This window comes from Eurypyga helias, unplaced genomic scaffold (assembly GCF_000690775.1).
Source record: "Eurypyga helias isolate BGI_N326 unplaced genomic scaffold, ASM69077v1 scaffold39931, whole genome shotgun sequence".
Lineage (NCBI taxonomy): Eukaryota > Metazoa > Chordata > Aves > Eurypygiformes > Eurypygidae > Eurypyga > Eurypyga helias.
The window spans coordinates 5,340-26,165 of NW_010232214.1; the positions used below are offsets into that span (position 1 = coordinate 5,340).

General features: G+C 41.4%; 1 protein-coding gene across 1 annotated transcript in view; it reads left to right on the forward strand.

Moving 5' to 3' along the window:
• Positions 1-19,198, forward strand: part of IL1RL1 (interleukin 1 receptor-like 1) — a gene marked incomplete at its 5' end in the record, with an annotated part of 22,911 nt that extends 3,713 nt beyond the window's left edge. Inside the window, 6 exons of the mRNA XM_010161327.1 lie at positions 1,144-1,276; positions 1,370-1,521; positions 7,687-7,830; positions 9,215-9,373; positions 13,217-13,438; positions 19,179-19,198. Coding sequence (XP_010159629.1) covers positions 1,144-1,276; positions 1,370-1,521; positions 7,687-7,830; positions 9,215-9,373; positions 13,217-13,438; positions 19,179-19,198 — 830 coding nt within the window. The remainder of the gene's footprint in view (positions 1-1,143; positions 1,277-1,369; positions 1,522-7,686; positions 7,831-9,214; positions 9,374-13,216; positions 13,439-19,178) is intronic.
• Between the last annotated feature and the right edge of the window lie 1,628 nt (positions 19,199-20,826).

Here is a 20,826-nt window from a genome sequence, read left to right on the forward strand (position 1 = left end):
CAAAAAGTGACTCAGCCTATGTGAAACGTAAATTGGTAGCCCAGGAGGCCTGTCTCCCAGAACAGGCAGGATGAATCTGGGCCAATGAGGCACGTAATCACAGTTACCACTCCACTGTTTCTGTCCCACAGCAAGACCGCTCTGGTAGCACGTACTGCAGGGGCCCTGGGCCTGGTCTGAGGGGTCCTGGGCCCGGTCTGAAGGGCCAGGTACCATGGGTTAGGGACTTGATATATTGACTAGCATCCCTGTTCTTTTTCCTTCTTTTCCTTGGTTTCTTTGTTACTCAGAATTAGACGATCTGTGCTCCAAGACTTTCTTTATCTAATGAGATGGTCAGTCTCTAGTACTCTGTGGGCTCTGCCCACCGCTCTGGCACTGTAAGTATCCTGGCACTGCTTGCATGGAGCAGATGTACATTTGCTGTGCTGAATCTATTGTCTCCTATAGGCAAAAATGAAGGGATTTCTCAATGCTCCTTAATACCAATTCAGGATATAAATCCTAAGATTTGTTAATCTTACTTAAGCTCTGCTTAGATGTAGATTTACATGGAAATAATTTAAAGTGTTTTAATTATACCTTCTTCCAGTGCAACAGTGACTCTTACTTTGGAATAAATATTTCCTAATGACAAATACTTAGTAAGTAATTTCCTGTTTTAGTTTTGCTCAGACTGTTTTTGGTTTTTTTTTTTTCCACTTTTGTCCAGCTTGAATAAAATCCAAGATAAGACTCTGCACACAAGACTTATGCAAAATAATATATACTGAAATTTAATTATATTATTTCCATGTACCTTTGAGTGTAAACCAGCATTTACTTTCCATGTTCCTCAATAGTTGATTACATGGGTTAAACATCACATGTAAAGTCTACATTGCCTTCATCAGAGCAAGTATAAATAATTCCTTTTGTAATACTTGGTGTGGTATTAGATCATTTGTTAAAAATCTCATTTTACTATTTCTTTTTGAGTGTCTTCTATGCATCATTTTGTCAACAGTAGTTCAGAAAAATATGTCAAAAATGTTCAGATAAAACTCATGGTATGAAAATTTGTAGAAAAAGATGTTATGGGGAAAATAAAATGGGACTTGTTTTTCATCAAGGAATGTTTACATCTCTTTGTATCTTGATTAGGTGGTTCTTTGTCTCTGAAATGTCAGGCCCGCCTAGGGATTAAGAAACAGCCGCTGGCTGTTGTCACATGGGATGTGGATAACAGTCCAGTGAAATACTTACATTTTCCAAGATTTCATGAAAAAACTCATTCGTGAGTATATGTAGCACAGAATAATCTTTCTTTTATGGAAACTGTGCCTAATCATTTAAAGCCAGCGGTGCCAGCTCTTTCTCTCTCTATTAGTTTTGCAGCACGTGATCAAGCATATTACAGTGAGACCACTTTGCATATTACTGAAATAAAAAAGGAGGATCTGCAGGCAAATTTCACATGTGTAGCGGTGAATGAAATGTACAACACAAAAGTCACGGTGACGTTACAGCTCAAAGCACCATGTGAGGGTAGGATTTTTTCATTTTGCTTTCTTACACTTTATACTCAGTTTGCAATATGTTGGTGATTGTATTTAATTGTTTAATTCTGTTAGTAGAAGAAAAGCCAGCCTGATTCCTCTGTACATATTCAAGCCACTGGCAAAACTCTTATGGCTTCTTTAGGCCATGGAAGTCCTTCGGGTGAATTCTGCTGTGGAGGGGACAGGACATAACTCAAATGGTATCAGCAAGAGATTAAATATGAAGAGCATGACGGTGTATCATCCTTGTGATAAGAATATCCTGTTTCTAGGATGTTCCTGCTCAGTGACAATTCCCCTTGCCTTAAGGCTGGCCTTGCACTCAGTTTTGAAGCACACTGGTATGGTGCAGTCTGCTCTACAAAATGTTCAAGCTGGCTCTGCAGATGAGAACCAGAAAAGGAACTGACCTCTCTTTTGGTCATCAGCATTAAAATGTGTTGTGAGGAGCCGAGATTCATCTTCTTTTGGGTATCAAACTATTGTTTCTAGTGTGGAACCATAGAAGTAACTGGGCTTGCTCAGCCTGGAGAAGAGAAGGCTCCGCAGAAACCTTATTGCAGCCTTCCAGTATCTGAAGGGGCCTACAAGGAAGCCGGGGGGGGGGACACACACGGGGTCTTTTTACAAGGACCTGTAGTGATAGGACACTGTTTTTTGACTGAATGTTAAGTGGTGTGACTAACTTCTCTGATGTCTGGCTTTATCCTCCCTCTATCTGAGCACCACTGTGTGCCACACAGAGGTTTGAGTGACATGTCAAAGGCTTTCCCTTGCTTTTGTTTTTAAATTCATGGTTCTAGTGATTTCTGCCAGAGAAGGAAAATCCCATCAGTAAATGGTGGGGACTGGGTTGGTCTTTAGGTCTTGTGGGAATTTTTTTTTTTAATAGGGATAGCCAGATGTCTAAGCACTGTTGTCAGCACCACTTAGATTCTCACGGCAGAAGATGTGGTGTCTGTGAAGGCACAAGAAGAAGCTGCATTTGGTCATTTCCTTTCTTATCCCTCCAGATATGCTGAACCACTAAGGACCTTGAGAAGAAATCCCAAGGCTTTTACAGGGATTAGTTTTCTATAAGAGAATGGTGGGAAGAGTAAAATCAAGTGTATTTTGATCACAGGGTATGCACAGCTCCTTGTCCTGTAGGACAAGGCCTGTTCATAACTTCCTACAGGATCATGACTTCAAAGCACAGACACATCTCCTTGCCATAGCCTAGACTGGAAGGGATGCAGGTGAATTCTAACAGAGCATGGGTCATCATCCAGCAGGACAGCACCGATTCCCTGCAGAGGGAAGTGGCAGGACATGTTTTGATTAGATGTTACAAAGTGAGCATGGATGTGGCATCACTTGGGAAGCTGGAAGTGCATCAGCTCTGCACTAAATTATCTGGGTGTGGGACCATACTTGCACTGAGAAGGAAGAAAACTGAGTAACAGCTCCTGCTCACTCTAGTTTGGGCAATCCAAGTCCTTTATGGGCCCCATATTACAAGTTAGATGAAGGAAAGTGTGTATTTTAAATTCTGTATTCATCAACTGATTTATTAAATCTGATTTCTGCTGTAGACAAATCTTATTTTGTTTTTTATCCATAGGTCTTCAGTAAACATTTATGAAAGCTCTTGGCTGTGACCCCCTCTTTGCTGCTGCCTGATTTGTGTGGATGTCTGTCCCCTTCTCCTTGTTGCTGCTCTTGTCAAGATGCCTGCTTCTGCTACTCAACACTGTTGGTGTGAGCAATGCTACCTCCAGAAATGGTTGTGCGCTGCTTTGGTTTTCTTTGTTCACTCCTCACACAGCTGAGTAGTATCTATGCCTCTGAGTGTAATAAGAATGCTGTAGGGTTTGCTTGTGCCTCAAGTCTTGTTAATGTGTAATAAAAATGTGTACTCTACTTCTTTTTTTGTGTTTTGTTTGTTTGTTGATTTTTAATGGAAAAAAAAAGTTGTGTGTTATTTTTAATATGTGGTTGTTCCCTAGTGTTTCCCACAGCACAGATTTTTTCTGCTAGCTACTATCCTGTTAATGTGCTTTTTACACAAGTTCTTGCTCTTTAATCTGGGTTTTTGGGTTTTTTTGGTTTTTTTTTTTTTTCAGGGCTGGTTACATTATCATTATTTGTAGCACAGATCTGTGATAGGAAGGAAGAGATAGACAGGTGTTGTGTCACTACTAAAATTAGTCAGTTTTGGAGGCATTTAATGAACTAGATAAATGGAGTTTAGCAGCACAGGTGACACATTAAAGGAGGAAACAAAGATGTTGTAAGCAATGGCGTTAGAGGTCCTCTGCATTAGTACTTGTTCAGTCTTACAGCAATAGTCTCTGTCCTCAAAAACTTGCTGAATGGACAGTTTGGCTCACCACATGGATATTTTCCATGGGTAACAGGAATTAAAATGATTTTTCTGAGTCATACTCAAATACTTTAAGTCCTAGTTCAGTGTTAGCAATATTACTGTAATTAAACCTACTAATTTGCTTTGATAACTGTTGTAATCCACATAAGAATAAAAAAATTCCAAAGAGGAGTGATGAGAAAAGGAAGAGTTTCTTTCACAGTGAAGAGTGGTGAAAGCTGTTTGATTTTCAGTCCATGGAAAACAAAAATACTCCCTTAATACTGCCAGGAGCGGATGTAATTGGCTTGACATTTCACAGGGAAAACCTGTGCATATTCCAGTTTAGGATATATGATCTCTATACATGTATCTATTCACATATGTGTGTGCAGAAAAGTGCTGTATTGAGAAAAAGGTGTCTGTCCCAAGTGTCTTTTCCCTTGTCTTTTTTAAATAGGAGATAAATGCTGCTAGGAGAAGCTGGTCAGCTCTTGAGAAATGAGCTATATGACCTAAGTACCTCAGTCATTGGGGTAATGCAATGCAGCCAGCTCCTTTTGGTGTGATTCGGTGGTATCCAGACTACGCATACTATGTCTGTTAGACACAGAAGAATCAGGCAAATTCTTTCTTTGTTTTAAGAGAAGAATTTACCCTTGATTTGGCCATGAATTTTGACAGTGTCTGCAGCTATGTTATTGCCTCCACTGGAGATGTTAATGTCCCTGCATCTCTCAGCTGCTGCTCTGCTGCTGCGAGGTTTCTTCTCCTCTTGCTAAGGAAGATCTTACTCTTTTTTTTTTTTTTTCTCATCCAGCTCCTGCTTAGACTTTGACCACTCCCAGTCAACATGGAACCCATCTTTTCATGCTATTTCCCATCCTTTCTCTCCCCTCTTTGCCTGAAGCTGTTTGGTATCTTCTGACTCCTTCACCAACATTTGTTCATAAACCCATTCCTCCTGCCTTGTAATGCCTCTTTACAGAAAATACAGGATTTCTCATTTCCTCCAGATCTTTCAGTCCTACATCTCCCTTTTTAATTCCAGAGATAGTAGTCATCCCATGTTCGTTCCCTCTCTGACACAAGACACATCCTCTTACGTGCTCTGCGATCATCTGCGTAATTTGTGTGGTGTTGGCCTCCAGTCACCATAAGGTTAAGGAACTTGCAACAACACTTAATTCCCTTTTCTTCCATCTTTCCTGGCAAAGATGTAGCTCGTCTTGCTGGACACTTGGCAAGAGACAGCAGCTTTGCCTGCCAGGCTACTCCCACTTGCCCTCCACAGCTGCTTAGGATCTCTTATGCTGGAAGATGTCACTTCTCAGGAACTAGAAAGCTGACCGGCTACACTGTTCATGGCAGTTCAGTTCATTGATAACCACAGTGTACCAATGCTCACAAATGTGTCTCTGTCGACAGAGCAGGGGGAGCTGTTAGCTCCTGAGACAGAGGCAATAACAAATAATTGGAGGAACTTTGAAAGTGTTAACTCCTTTTACCAGAAGTGTTGGGGTCAGGACAAGAACATCCCTTCAGCATCCCCTTTAACCTGTCTGCTAGGGAATACATGGGCTGTCTGAATACCTTCCAAGTTCTTCCCTCTTTATTAACATATAAGCTGTCACTGGCTTTTAGTTCCTCATCTTGAGGTTAAATAACTGGTGGCGGCTTTGTGTCTGACCCACAGGCATCACCTTATTTCACCCTGAGCATTCCTCAACTCTTATTCACAAGGAATTGTAAAATGCCCAGAGGACCACAAATCTTTTGTGGCATGAACTTTCTCTGGAGAATGCCATAAATTCCAGTCATTTGGGGTAGAGATAAAGTTCAGCCCAGAACATCAGCTCTGTTCTTCCTCAAAGATACTTAATGTTGAACCTAACATTCTGGCTCATCGTTAGTAGACAGATATGGACAGGAATTCCAGACCCAGATCTCTGCCTTCACTGTCTGGAAGTGTGTCCACCTTAGAAGCCAGAGAAGTTACAAAAAACTGCTGTTCTCCCAGCGTTTGTCAGAATATCCTTCAAATACTGCCTTCTGACATGTTTTCTCTGGCCTCTCCGATATTGTTTCTTGTGAGCTGATAGTTCTGTATTCCCATTGCGCTTGAATATAAATAAATAGTATGAGAAGACACTCTAGTCATGAACTCTCTACCGCTAAATGATGCAGCAAAGTTGAACGAAACAACAAGATCTATTCAACCTTGCTCAGGGCCTCCAGAAGTGGCTTCTGGCCCTTGCCCCCATTGTGCTGAATATAACTGATTTATTCCAGCGAAATGGGAGGCTGAGTCAGCCTTACTGGGAACTGAACCTGCTTTTCCAGGAAGACCCCTGTGGGGTACTTATCTGGTGCTTTACAAGATGTATAAGCACAGGAAATTTATCAGTTCTTTTCCAGCCTTGGTCTAATCAGTGCAAAACCAAATGTAAACGGTGTTTTTTTTATGTCTTTAATTGCATAAATTGTTGTTTGAACCTGTTTCTTCTCTAGATGTTTTATAGATACTTACTCAGTGTGTTACAGCAGCATTTGTAGAGACGTGGTGAGCAGACTCGCAATAAATGAATCAGTAGGAAATAGTGGCAGTCTCTGATCCCTGGGTCATCCTCATCAGGTAGTGGAAGGGGTTTTCTGATTTTTGTCTTTGCGTGTGTCTATATTTACCAGGAAAATGGATCAAATCATAAAATTTGAAGGGGCCCACAATGATGAAGTTCCTTCATGGACATCACATGACACTGTTAAAACCACAAAATGGCTAGACTTCACTATAAAAGCAGTGATAGAAGAGCGGTGATTGCAGTCGCACCCTAGACTAGCTGTGTGCATATGGTAGCACAGAGCTGGTGACTGCATCCTTGTAGAATCATAGAATCACAGAATGGTTTGGGTTGGAAGGGACATTTAAAGGCCAACTGGTCCAACCTCCCCTGCAATGAGCAGGGGCATCTTGGACTCAATCAGGTTGCTCAGAGCCCTGTCCAGCCTGACCTTGAATGTTTCCAGGGGTGGGGCATCAGCCACCTCTCTGGGCAACCTGTGCCTGTGTTTCATCACACCCATCATAAAAAATCTCTTCCTTACATCTTGTCTGAATATATCCTTGAAAAGTCTTCATTGCTGAGGTGGAGGTGGTCAGGTTCAAGAGCTCTTCCATGAGGGAAGCTGGAACTAAAGTAGGTGGCTTCATTCTTTCCCAATTTTCCTTACTCGTCATTGCTACTTAATGCTCCTTGACTGTCTTCAAAGGAAAAGGCAGGGGAGAACATCATCCGCTTCCAGCATAGTTTATTTTATTTTTGTGACCAGGTCATGTTCTGTTTTCCTGCTTGTTTTGCATACTTTGTTCTTATCTTGCAGATTTCATTATTTGCACATATTTCTCTGCACAAATCTGTTTGTACAGCTATGCCAGAAACCTCCACTTGTCCTTTCATGGATGCTTATGGTTGTCATGCGTAGGCTCAGATGCCTTAAAAAATACTGGTTGTGTTATTAACAGTTTTACACTGTTACAAAATAGTTAAAGACTGTCAGCTGTGGTATTTACTGTAGGTAGGTCTGGACTCAGCAGAAGTAAATATTAATTATATACTGCTTAGCATGCTTCTGTTTAGGGGTCTCTGTGTTGTCTACATCAGCTGGGGAAGGAAGAAGCTTTGTCGTCTCTGTTGTGAGCTCCCTAAAGCTGTGACAGAAATAATGATATGAGAGGCCGAGGCTTCAGCCCAGAGCTTAACTTCCCTACAGCTAACAATGTATTCCTCTTCTTTGCAGTGGGTGTCCCTAACATCCTCCTGATTGCAGGATCCCTAGTTCTGCTAGTTGCAATAGCAGTGTTCGTTATACTTTACCAGTCCTTCCGAGTCAATATCGTTCTATTGTATCGTGAGATATTTCCGCCCTACTCAGTCAAGGATGGTGAGTAAGAATTGAGCAAGAAGGTTTAAAAACAGGAAAAAGGCAAATCATATGGGAAGAATTAATTTAATAGTTGCTTACTAACTCATATGACACCTGAGCTTTCTCTTGCCTTCTGAAATCATTTAGATAAGAGGGGACATACATAGCTCTGGTAGTGCTTTACATTCCCTTGTTTCCTGGGTTCTGTAGCAATGTATTACATAAAAGAGGGATTCAGGCCTGATTTCATACTTTTTTAACAAAAATATTTGCCATGAAACATTGAATGACAGTGAAAATCTGATCACAGTGCTATTAACTGCACTTGTTATGTGCTCTCTGAAGAAAGGAACCAGCATGCTGGCTAATGTGTTAACAGGCATTTGTTAAAGAAAGAGAGTTTTATAGGCCAGAGAAAGGTACAAATATTGTGGAAGACATTTTTGGGGGAATACATCCCATCCAAATTTAGTGGTGGACTCCAGCTCAAGATTAAGACATCTCTGATCTCACTGATTCTAGGAAGAGTTTAGACACCTAGCTTTCATGTAGACACCTAAATTTACAATTTTTAAATCTGAAGCTGACTCCCACCACACATGTGTGCAGCTGATCTGCAGCTGATCTAGTAACTCATGTTACTAGATATTGAGAGTGGTGAGGTACTCGAACAGGTTGCCCAGAGAAGCTGTGGATGCCCCATCCCTGGAAATGTTCAAGGCCAGGCCAGATGGGGCTTTGAGCAACCTGGTCTAGTGGAAGGTGTCCCTGCCCTTGGCAGGGGGGTTGGAACTAGATGGTCTTTAAGGTCCCTTCCAACCCAAACTGTTCTGTGATTCTACGATTCTATGTTCTCCTTAAAGAGGAAAAAAGTATGCTTTTTAGGAGAGTTTCCATTTAAGCATATTTTATGATGTAAGACTACATCCTGAGTAAACGAGCTTTTCACTCAGAAGTATGATATGTCATAGGAATGATGAGTATTTTCTTGAAGGTGGGAGAATTACAGTGGAGTGTCTTGCCCTAAAAGACAAAGGCTGTAAACAGGCTATTGTATCACTGAAATAACCAATGCTGAGCTCCATCTCTATTTCATGCTAACACTCATCAATCAATTGAATTCTTACTCTGCATACTTTGGGATACAGCCTTCACTGTACAAAGGTTGGGTTCTCCAGAGTTACAAACACACAGGACATAGGAATTGAGCAAGGAAAACTCCAAATGTGCAGAGTCTCTAATTTCCAAACATGCACTTGATGATATACATTATTTGGATTAGCAGAAACTTCTACTTAAATCTATTTCAAAGACTGATATTTTTATTTCTCTTCTAGCTTTTGCAATAGACAGCTCTAATTCATGTTAACATAACACATTTTGCTCTTGTTTTGCCTTATAGATGGGAAGACATATGATGCATATATTATTTACCCCAGAAGCCACACGAATGAAGCTAATTTTGTGGAACATTTTGTTTACCAAATCATGCCAGATATTCTAGAAAACAAGTGTGGTTATAAACTATGTATTTATGGGAGAGATGTATATCCTGGAGAAGGTAAGTTTGAGATGAGATAATGTACAGAATGACTTGTCAAGCTTGAGCAGATTGTGGTTCTCATCCCTTTTAGGGGTATAGGAGGTCCTTTTACGTTCCTGAGCTGGCTGCTCACCTCCGCAGCAGCTGTGTGTCTGCTCTTTCAGGCAGGATAATGCAATGGGACTTTGTGCTTGCCAGTGTGCTAAGAAAAGCAAGCTACAGGGCAGGGCCACAGATTGTTTATCATCTTCTTGGGTTATGCAGGAAATGTGACCCCAAGTGTGACTCTCTTAAACATGCACCTGCTCTCCGGGTAGTGTAACTCTGCACAGCCGTTATCTGGGAAAAACCACAATCAAATCTTACGTGAGAAGGTCTACAAGACACAGAAGTGGAGAAAACCACAAAATAAGTTGAGGAATTAACCTTGCTGTTATCATTCTTCGTTTTTCAACCTGTTATAAGGGACTTAGAGTCACAGGAAGTTCAGCTTCTGTGTCACTGACTTGATCTACTTTCACTTCATACAATTTCAGCGCTAATTCAGGAGATGGTATTATTTGTTCCTGCTTCCTTGTCTTCTAGAACGGAATTGTGTTAATTGATCTGTGCTAATTGCCTGTGGACACCTCTATGGTCTCTCTTATGATTGCTGTCATCTAGGTGCTATCTGCTTTCCTACAGAGCTGGCTGATCTGTTTATTTTGTGCTCTGGGTATTCTGGGGACCAGACCTTCTCCCCCTGCCAGTAAGCAGGCATGAAGCCAAAGGTGGCATGTTTGCTGTTACACATTTCTGAGATCATCTGCAATGGGCCAGGTGTCATTCATCTGCCCAGAACTGGACTGAGATCTTTGATGTCCTTCTCTTCCGGAGAGTAGCAGAAGTGCTGCCTGGCCTTGGAAAAAGCTGCTGCAACAAGAATGTAAAAAACAAGCTGCAAGAGTTGCTGAGCCAGACCATTCCCAGATCCAGAGCAAGGAACTACAGAGGCTCACGAGGCTGTCAATGACAAAAACTTATGCCACTACTTCAGGTGATTAGGGACTGCACAGTATTTATTATCAGACACTACTCTCAAACTGTGGTTTGTGGATGGCAATCCTGAAGAAAACTGGGTGTGGCATGCAACTGAGATGAAGACTGTGGGACTAACAAGGGCTCTAGTAAATTGGATGAAAACAAAGACATTTTCACTGTACAAGGGCATGAATGAATGCCTGTAACCCAGGAGTGACAGACAAGCTCAGCGAGCCAGTCTTGGACAGTGAGTAACTTTTGTTTGACTTGTTTGGTCTGGTTTAATCAAAACTCTAAAAAGGTCCCAAGCATTGTCCATTGACCTTCTTTTTCTCTTCTTGCCTACTTTCCCAGCCTTCTGCTCATCTCTTCCTTATCCATTTTCATGCCCCAAAATGCTTCCACTTGGGTGGAAAAGCTATTATGAATCTGCCTGCCACTGGGAGAACTTAAAAGTTCTCTGCTTCCAGGCAGATGGACTTTACACATATGCTCCCCGCTCTCGTTTATCTTCTGATCTGGAACCTTTCATTAAGAGGCTTCCAAGCCCCAATCCTTACAATTAAAATACACTTAGCAGAGTAAAACAGGAAATGCCACTTCAAGTTACTCTCATCCTTCCTGAGCATGTATCATAGTGTTTGATGAATCATATTTTTCACTGTAGAACCCCATGTATTTCCAGAAAAAAAATTCAGTGAGGATATAAACGGAATTATTATTTCAAGACATGTTTATGACTCCTAGTTCCAGAGCAAAGCTTTGTTATTTGTTATTTGAAACTCGTGTTCTTCCAGTAAAAAGGAAAATTAAACAAAATGATTCAAGTGATAAACACCACTGCATAGCTGCTGGACTCCACTTGTGCTTCCCTAAACTAGCATTCTTTTTCTATCCTGGTGTTACTATTAATGGCATTTTCTACAACCTAACAGTTGCCTGAAGAGGTGCAAATGCCAGTATTATCCAGCAAACCAAGAATTTTCACCAGCATCACCTTCTACTCTGTTCTTCTCGTGATCTCATTGTCCTTCCTACTGCATTCCCTGCTGCAGAATCTAACCAAATGCTGCTGGAGCCCCTGTACCTGTAATACACAAAAACATGAGCAAATAACAGAGGAACGATCATACTTCACTGAGGCAGTGTTCTGTGTAGCCAAGTGTCCTATCTTCAGCAGCAGCCGTGGGCAAAGAGCTAGAAAAGACTTTAAGAACAGGGCAAGCTTATGTTATACTTCCACTAATGTACTCTCCCAGCAGTTTGTGGGCTTCAGATGCTTGAATTTTTGTGTGTAATAGCTGCTGATGGATTTTTCTTTCATGGTATTTTCTGTCACTTTCTGAACTCATATAAACTTCTAGCATTCACAAAACAGGTTGCAACAAATCCCTCAGTTAAAGTATTTGCAGCAAGCAGCCTCATCTTTCCTCTTGCATGACATCAGAAATCCAAATGGAGAAGTGAATACCTCCCCAGGTCCATGGTCTTTCAGTTCTCAGCACAACGGACTGCACCTCAAAATTGAGACAGATGTGGTTTTAGAAGTATCGTTATTATGAGAACTAAACATATGACCGTAGCCGCTTACCTTAATTTTTCTCACCTTTCAAAGGATCTATTCTCCTAACATCAGGAAAATTTAATTAAAAAGAAGAAAATGAAGGGAGTTTGTATTGGTGAACATCACAGAAAGGCAAATTACTTTCATGGAATACTCTCAGAGCCAAGAAACCGGACAGAGAAGTCATTGAAAGGTTCTCCTGCTGACCCAGGAGCTTAAAAAGCTGGACCTCTCTGGGGTTGAGAAGACCCTTGCGATGGGATGGCAGCCCCCAGCAAAGGAAAGGAGGATGCATATGCAGGTGGCTGATGACATTTGAAAATCAGTGGCATTATTAAGTAATTGTTACATTGAATTTCCTTACCTCCCTTCCCACCTCCTTTCTTTTGGCCCAGCATCACACATTCTCACCAAAACAACTCCAGCTTTCATTCTACAGACCACAGGAAACTCCTCTAACTGGGATGAGCATTTCACTGGTCAAGCATTCATCTTCAGTCTTCTTCACATAGACATCACATTAGGTCATTTAGAAAAGAAGCTCCTGAAGGCTTAATACGGTCTTTTTTAGGCTGGCACAGAAATTTCTCCCATAGCATGCTGGTGCCAGAGTTTCCTAGGTTCAACACCTCCAACATCACAGTCCCAGCTGTGGTTGATCAGCTCTCCCTAACATGTCAGCGGGCAGGAGAAACACCTGTAGTCATGCTGACACACAAGTGCCCTGCACATCTGGATCCCCCTCCGCAGGGCAGATGCCAACCCAATGTACAGGTTAGCGTACAAATTAGCTGGCTACAGCTCAGGAGTCCGAGCGCTGACGCTGCGGGTAAGTAAGCCTCTCAGAAGTCAGTCACTCAAAAGTCTCCAAATGAATAATTATCAGGGGTAAGTATTGCAGGATCAGCCTGCAAAGGACGAAACTTGATAGAACATGATTCCTTACATGGAGACTATTGATCAAGCACAGATTTGATGCAATCCAGATCTAGTGAACTTGACTGTAGGTTGTTGGATTAGAAATTTCTAACAATTCTTAAAAGCAGTGAAAGTATTGCTGTGGCAACCAAGGAAAACACTTGAAAGGAAAACTTTGCTTTTTGTTTGTGGGGTTTTTTTGGGTTTTTTTAAGCTCTTTTCCTAATGAATTGACTGCATGAGACTGAAGTGAGACAGAAGTTATTTCCGGTTAAAAAGCAATGACAATGAAGTGCGTAAAGAAGAAAGAGTTTAAAAAAGCAAATTCAGGTTCTCATCGTTTTCTTGTACATCCCTAGATACAGCCAGTGCAGTTGAGAAGAGGATGCAGAAGAGCAGGCGGCTGATCATCCTTCTAACACACCAGCTGATTAATTGTAAAGAACCTGCATATGATCAACACATCGCTTTATACAATGCCCTCATTCAAAACGATACAAAGGTGATCCTGCTGGAAATGGAGGCAATTGGGACTTACGAGAAGCTTCAGGAATCCCTTAGGTTTATTATTAAGCAGCAAGGTACCATTAAATGGAAAGAGAAGCACACTGTTCACCCACAGTCATCCAATTCTAGGTTCTGGAAACAGGTGAGGTACCACATGCCCCCGACACACAAATCTTCATATTCGGCTAATGCCGGATGAACAGGGAGTCTTGGAAAATACTGGTACACTGTCAGGATGAAACACATGCCTGCAGCTCCTTTTCCTTTCAGAAGGTACACAATTTTACAGTCTGGAAGTCTGGCTGTATTTCTGAACTTTTTCCAGTCCTTCAATTGAATAACAATAAGGTAAACTGATGGACGAGGTCTGCGGAACTGAGGGGAGATTTGAGAGGCATGGGATTTCTGAAAATGAACCGTTCGAGGCTGTATGCTGGGTTTTGCATGTCATGGAAAACAAAAAGTACCTACATTCTTTCTCTATATATTCATATGTGTAACAGAATGTTCTGATTTTGAATGTTCTGCAGGTTTGCTTTACCTTTCTAATGCAGTCATTCAAACACAGATACCTTCTGTGTTATTCAACTAGAAAGCATAATGTGTATTATTCAACTAGAAAGTATAGTGTTGTTCTTTTGTTCATTTTTTCCACCACCTATCCATTTTTGATTCAATAGTAATGGTCATAATATGAAATTTCATTTTTCCTTAGTAGGAATGTCTCACTGAAGGCTCTTTTGAGACTGATTGGAATAGAGCATTAAAAAAAAACCCAACCCAGTGTTAAGGGGAATAAATACAAACTCATATATATTCATATGCATTTTTAATAATATAAGTATCTTAAAACAAATCTTAAACAAAGGGGAAATTTAAATCTTTCAAGTACAACAGACTGCTGTTGCTATTGTCATCATCTTCAGAAACAAATAATATTTCAAAATTTAAGTTTGGGATTCTTTTGCACACTGATAGCATTCCTTTAAGCTACTAAAAAAAGAGACTTGCTGCATTTTCATAACAGCCAGTACCCACCTTTTTTTTTCATTTAATCCTGCTTTGGCCTTTTGCCTAGTTATACTTTCTTCTGATAAGGAATACCTTAAGATGCAAAGGTCAGAGCCAAATCTCCTCCTAGTTCAGGGGTGTATGGACAAAATATGTTCTAGTACAGATATCTCCATGAACTTTAACCTTTTTAGCTTCTTAAAACCAGGAATATTTTTACTGTTGGTGAAGACTTGGTTTTGAGCTTGAGGCTTGCTACGGAGGTGGAATTAAAAAGTGAAGATTAGATGCAGAACATGTAATGTTACCAAGTCCAGGCTTACAGAGCAAGCAAGTCCTTTCCTTTTACTCTAAGTTTTTACTGAGTGTGGATCTTCAGACTTTTGGATGGCTATTTGGAGCAGGAAAATGTATATACTATATGTGTATAGATTTTTTTGTCAACATTATATTAAAAGATCTATGGCAAACTAGGCAGCTTTTCACTGGTGAGTTATATTTTCAAGTGTTCATGCACTCATTGCTCACTATAAAACATCTAATATTGCATTTTGTTATTGCCACATTGGATTGCGTTCAGTGCTGGGTCCTGTTCCTAAAGGTCCCTCTAGATAAACCTCACTGTTATGGAAGCTCCACAAAATGGATTTATGACAATGTGAGACTTGGTTTATTCCTACAGTACCATTTCTTCCCACAGAAAGAATACTAATACTAGAGCATGTGGAAAGGCAGGAAAGTCTGTTATTTTTCACTACGAAGATTTTTCACAGCAGCTTCTGCCCAAGACAGGAGATTCACTTCCAAGATTAGTACAAGATATTTTTTTAACTGAGTTTGAGTCCTGGGTACTTAATGAGGAAGAAAGGATGATGAGTATCTTGTAAACAAAAATTCTATGATGAATTTTGAAACTGGAAAGGGATAAGAGGGGAAGGTGCAGTGAGGAAGTGCACAGGGTCAGCAAGGAACTAAATTACTCTGAAATACACCGATATCTCATTGACTTCTATTAGCCAGGTATGTAGTTATGACGGTTAAAAAGAAACTCACTAAGTAGCTCTTGTGGTGACACTTCTTTTGCATCAAGCGTCATGGTCAAGCAAGAAAAAACAGATGAGAAAAATATCAAGCAAAACCAAAAACAGGCTGTGGAGTTTGCATCCTTGGAGATACTCAAAAGCCGCCTGAACACAGTGCTGGGCAACAGATCTAGGTGGCCCTGCTTGAACAGGGGAGTTGGACGAAATGACCTCCAGAGGCCCCTGTCAATCTCAATCAGACTGTCATTTTGTGAAATGCGACTTTAAAAGAATCTAAATTTTCAAAAGCATGTTTTCAAAGAAAATTAGCAATTTTTATTTCATATTGCCTTGGATACAGACAAAGTACACTAGGCAGACTGCCTTAGTGGAGTAACAGAAAGACAGTCTGCCCTGTGCAAAAAATCTCACTTTTCACCACAGAAAGCTTATAGAAGAATCAATTTGGATGTTAAAACTTAAACTACACAGAACAAAGGTAAATTTTATTGCTGAATTAGAAATTCCACATCGAGATTTAATGCCCTTTCATTTCTGCTCTGTGCTTCCTCTAGTGACAGGACAGGGGATAACGGGTTTAAGTTGAAAGTGGGGAGGTTTAGATCAGGTATCAGGAAGAAGTTCTTCCCAGAGAGGGTGGTGAGGCACTGGAACAGGTTGCCCAGAGAAGCTGTGGATGCCCCATCCCTGGAAGTGTTCAAGGCCAGGCTGGATGAGGCTTTGAGCAACCTGACCTAGTGGAAGGTGTCCCTGCCCATGGCAGGGGGGTTGGAACTGGATGGTCTTTAAGGTCCCTTCCAACCCAAACCAGTCTGTGAGTCTATGATTCCCTGGTTTTGGTACCCCAAGTGGCTCCGGAGGGCAGGTTTGCGGTCACTCGTTAATAGCACGGAGTCATCATGCCACCTAGTGGGTGAACAGCTATGGAGACATTCAGACCAAGTAGCAATAAATCCATTCAGAATTAAACACAGTACGTTTTTCAGGGTGTGCATGTTGCTGTAATCATCTCAAACCCATATAGCATTACTTGTAAACAGCAGCTTAGAACCCGGCATTGAGAATAGACTGCTGGCTCTCTGATAATCGTGTATTTGGAAGGTACAATAGTATCTCCTTGCCATATAACTGCAGTCATACGGTGTTGTATGTCCCCGGTTGTAAAATCTTATCTCTGGATACTTCATATCTGAAAAGTATGTGCTGCATTGCTGGCAATAAAGAAATAATGAAAAGCCAGGAATAAGTATTGACTTTACTGACACTGACGTCAGTGGTGAAGCTCCTGGTGACTTCCAACGTATGAAAACCTATTCCTGGTCATATAAAGTAGGATAACCACAAAAAGCAGTTATAATGTACTCCTTCCTCACATACACATTTAATACACACCACCCCTTTTTGTGGACATATTTGGCCCTGAGGTCTCCTATTCTGTTGAGATTTGGTGTTCCTACAGCTCAACAAACCATGACCCCTGCTAGCTTCTTCACCTAAACCAGAGGCCAGAAAAAAACTGCCCAGCTGTTGCTCCTGCTACATGCAGAAAGAGAGTTTTACTCATGTTTGCTTCACGTTTGTGAAGTCCAGAAGACTGACGACTAGTAAGGAGTTTTTAGAAGTTTGTAGAAGTTTTTGTAGCAAGCTATTATTTGTAGATTATGCAACATTAATTTCTTACAGCATTGGACAAAGGTATGTTTTGAAGTTATTATGTAAAATTGATGGTATATTCTATTGAAAAACTGTACATGAACAACGATATTCCTGACTCAAAGAGTCAGAGAGAAAAAAAAATTGAAAAATTACAGCTGTTGTGTAATTGAAAAATTACCGCTGTTGTGTTAGAAGCATGTGGTCATGTGTTCCCTTTTCCCACTTTAAAGCATGAGATAGATGCCTAATTTTATACGAAAGATAGAATTTGTTGTATAGCAGTTTATTCTTCAAAACTGTCTCCAGTCTTTATAGAAGCAATCCTCCTTGAAGTCATTTCAAAGTACGTGAAGGAGAAGAAGGGGACTGGATTTACAAAAGGCATGTCATGCATATCCAGCCATGCTGTGGGCAACGGGAGAACACTGGATGCTGCATAGCTTGAACTGAGCAAGGTCTTTGACACGGTTTCTGTTGTGAGATATAGGTAAGAGGACAAAGGTGAGTGGAAAAACATCATGACTAAAGTCCAGGCAGGACTACTGTCCTGTGATCAGCCTACTAACCTCAGCCCACAGGAATTACCTGTGGCATCCGTCAGGGACTGATACTAATACTACTACTCTTTAGCGTCCTTATTAATGACCTTGGCAGTGGGACAGGCTGCACAGTCCACAGATTTTCAGACAGAAAAATAAACTGGGGAAGGATAGTTGATACATTTAGGGACAGGGCTGCTGTTTTGGGTGCAAAATAGGCTGGAGAAATGGGGAACTCACAAGATTCCACTCACATGCAGAGTGCTGCACCTGAGACAGAATAAACCCATTCCACAACACAGCCTGGAGGTCAACCCAACACAAGGTATCTTTGCAGAAGGAGACTGGACGTCCTGGCTGACACTAAGGTGAACAGGAGTCAGCAGAATGTCCTTGTAACGCAGGTGACCAACTGCACCCTTTCACCTTACTAGTGAGAATGTAGCTGAGGAAAGTAACTGTACCCCTGTATTCAGCACTTTTAAGATCACCTCTGGGGTATTATGTCAACTTCTGGGCTTCCCCAGTACAAATGAGGCATTGACATACTGCAGTGAGTCCAGGGAAAGACCACCAAGAGGACAGGACATAGAGGGAGAGGACATCTTTCTATAAGAATCTAACGGAAAGAGAGAACAATGGAGCCAGGCTCTTCTCAAAGGAGTAGTGATGGGACAAAAAAAGCAATTGGCACAGATTAGAACATAGAAAATTTAAATTACATATTAGGAAAAAAATGTTCACTACATGCATGGTCAAATGCTGGAAAATGTGCCCAGAGGCTGCGGGATCTCCATCCTTGGACATGTTCGGGTCTCAGCTGTACATGCCCTGTGCAGGGGATAGACCTGATGACCTCCAGAGGACACTTCCAACCTGAATCATTCTGTGATGTCATGGTATGGAGGAAAGCTTGAAAAGGTGCAACTTGCATATTTAAAACTTCTGAGAAACATATGAGGCTCTAACAGACATGTTATCAGTCTGGAATCTGCTTTTTGACATCAGGTGCAGGTAAAGCTGAAAATACTATGGAATATAACTTGACCTCTGCTAAGAATTAATATAACTGTTATACAGACATGACAGAAGTACATTAAAAAGGATTATTGTCAGCCAGAGGAAAACAGGCTTAGACAGTGGTTACAAGTGTTGGATGTGTTGCTATTTATGACGGAAATAGTTTCACAACTTAGGTTTTCAGTCAGCACCTCTCTGTAGCCTGTGTTGGATGGAAAGGAAGGTGTGAAAAACTGTGAGAAGTAACTGGTCTTCCCTAAGTGATTGGTTAGGTGGTCAGAGCTTCATATATAACTCTGTTTTTCAGTATCAGTGCAAACTTCCATTTTCATCATGGCATTCTCATAATGAACATTTGAGCTGTGGTTATTTTTGGCAGGGTTTCTTCTCTGTTACAGGGCTATGACTTCTCCATTGAAGCTGTATTACTCTGAGGACTAAAAAGAGTAAACTTTTATGTCCTTTCATCTGCACTCACACATCTCAGAGCTAGATATGGTATTAGTTGAAAGGACTAATTGAACGCAGCACTTCCTACAACGCAGATGAAAGTTCAGAAACTTAAGAGTATTTCAAAAGGATACGAAAGCAACCGGGTGTGAGAACAGCTCACGGAAAATATTGTTGTAAAACAGTGAAATAAATTTTTAAAAAAGGATGTTTCCACACTGGCACTATTGACACTTAGCCTGTCAAAAAGACAGTTTACATTTTACTTTACCGTTTATTCTGTTGGCTGCTAAATCGCTTTCGGACCCGCATGTGAAATCATTATCCTCCTTATGCTATATGCTTTCTTTTAAGTTTTAAAATCAGGGACTGAATCAGAAGATGAAAAACCAACGCAGAGTGTCTTGCACGCATTATTGAAGTAGTTAGAGTGGGTCAGATCCTTAGCTGGCTTTCCTGAGGCTGTGCTGACTTACACGAGCCAACGCTCTGATTGCTTTTATATAAAATTGTTTCAGTCTGTGAGGAGGAAAACAAATAAGGTGACAGAGTAAAACTCCTCAGGGTTTCTTTGCTTCACTTTAGGAGTAAAATATGCCAAGAAACCAGCTCTGGGAAAACCCTCCTTTTTAGCGTCAGCTGCTTGTTTTAGCTCTAAAGTGACACCTCCTGTTGCTGTGGGGAACTGCATTCCCAGCTGTCTTGGGTAGGGGGAAAAAAAAAAAAAAGGTAGCTATGACCTAACAAGTTTCTGAACATGAACGGGGGGATGTGAAAATAAAATAAATCTTGAGGGGGTTAATTTTCTCCTGCTGATATCAAAATAACTTTATTTAGAAGTATAGTGAATGATTGCACAGCAGATACCAAATAAACCATTGATGTGAAATAAACACTGGCAAGCCTTTTTTTACTCAGGAACAGTACTTAAGCAGGATAGAGGTCTGCCAGAAATTCCCTAACGGAGCTTCCAATATATCGACACTGGGCTAAAAAGCAGGCTCAGCTACTGGCATGAGGATTTCTTTAGAAGTGAATACATACAGTATTTGCAGTAATGGAGCTATAAAACGTTCCATGTCTTGAAAGCTTGCATTACTCTCTCCCCAAAGGGGATGCTAGCACAGAATAAAGTACCACTGAAATCGGGACTTTTCTTATCAAAGTGTGGTAGGATCCCGTGTTTTGCCTTTTCTCTTTTCCTGCAGATCATGTTTGAGGGGGAGGGGGTGGTGATCTTTTTCTTTCTTTTTTTTCCTTTTGAGATGTTTGCAGACTACCTGCCTTTCAGGATACGGTTTATCTCTTTTTGCACATCCTCACTCTCAAACCGTCCAGCGAGGCGGGGGCAGGAAGCTGTAGCGGAGATACAGGTTGCTATATTTAGCTTAATACACACCTTCCTAAACTTCCATCCTACTTCTTGGAAAAAGCCCTGCGATGGGCATTCAGCAGAAAAGCGGAGGAAGAGGCGTTTCGACCGCAGGTGACCGAAGACCTCACCTCCGTAACGTCTTTTTCAAGGCCGGGAGAGGGAAAGACCCCCGTCTTCTGAACGAGTCGAACTTCACCCCCTCCGCTCGCGGGGGCCTCCGCTGGGTTTCACCCACCACCGGGTGACAGCCCGGCCCCCCCTTGGGAAGCCCCGTAATATTCCGACCTGCCAGGGCGGCGCTGCTGCCCGGCCCCCGCTCCAGCGCCGGGCAGCGCTTCCTCCCGGCGAAAGTGAGAGGCGGGTCCCGC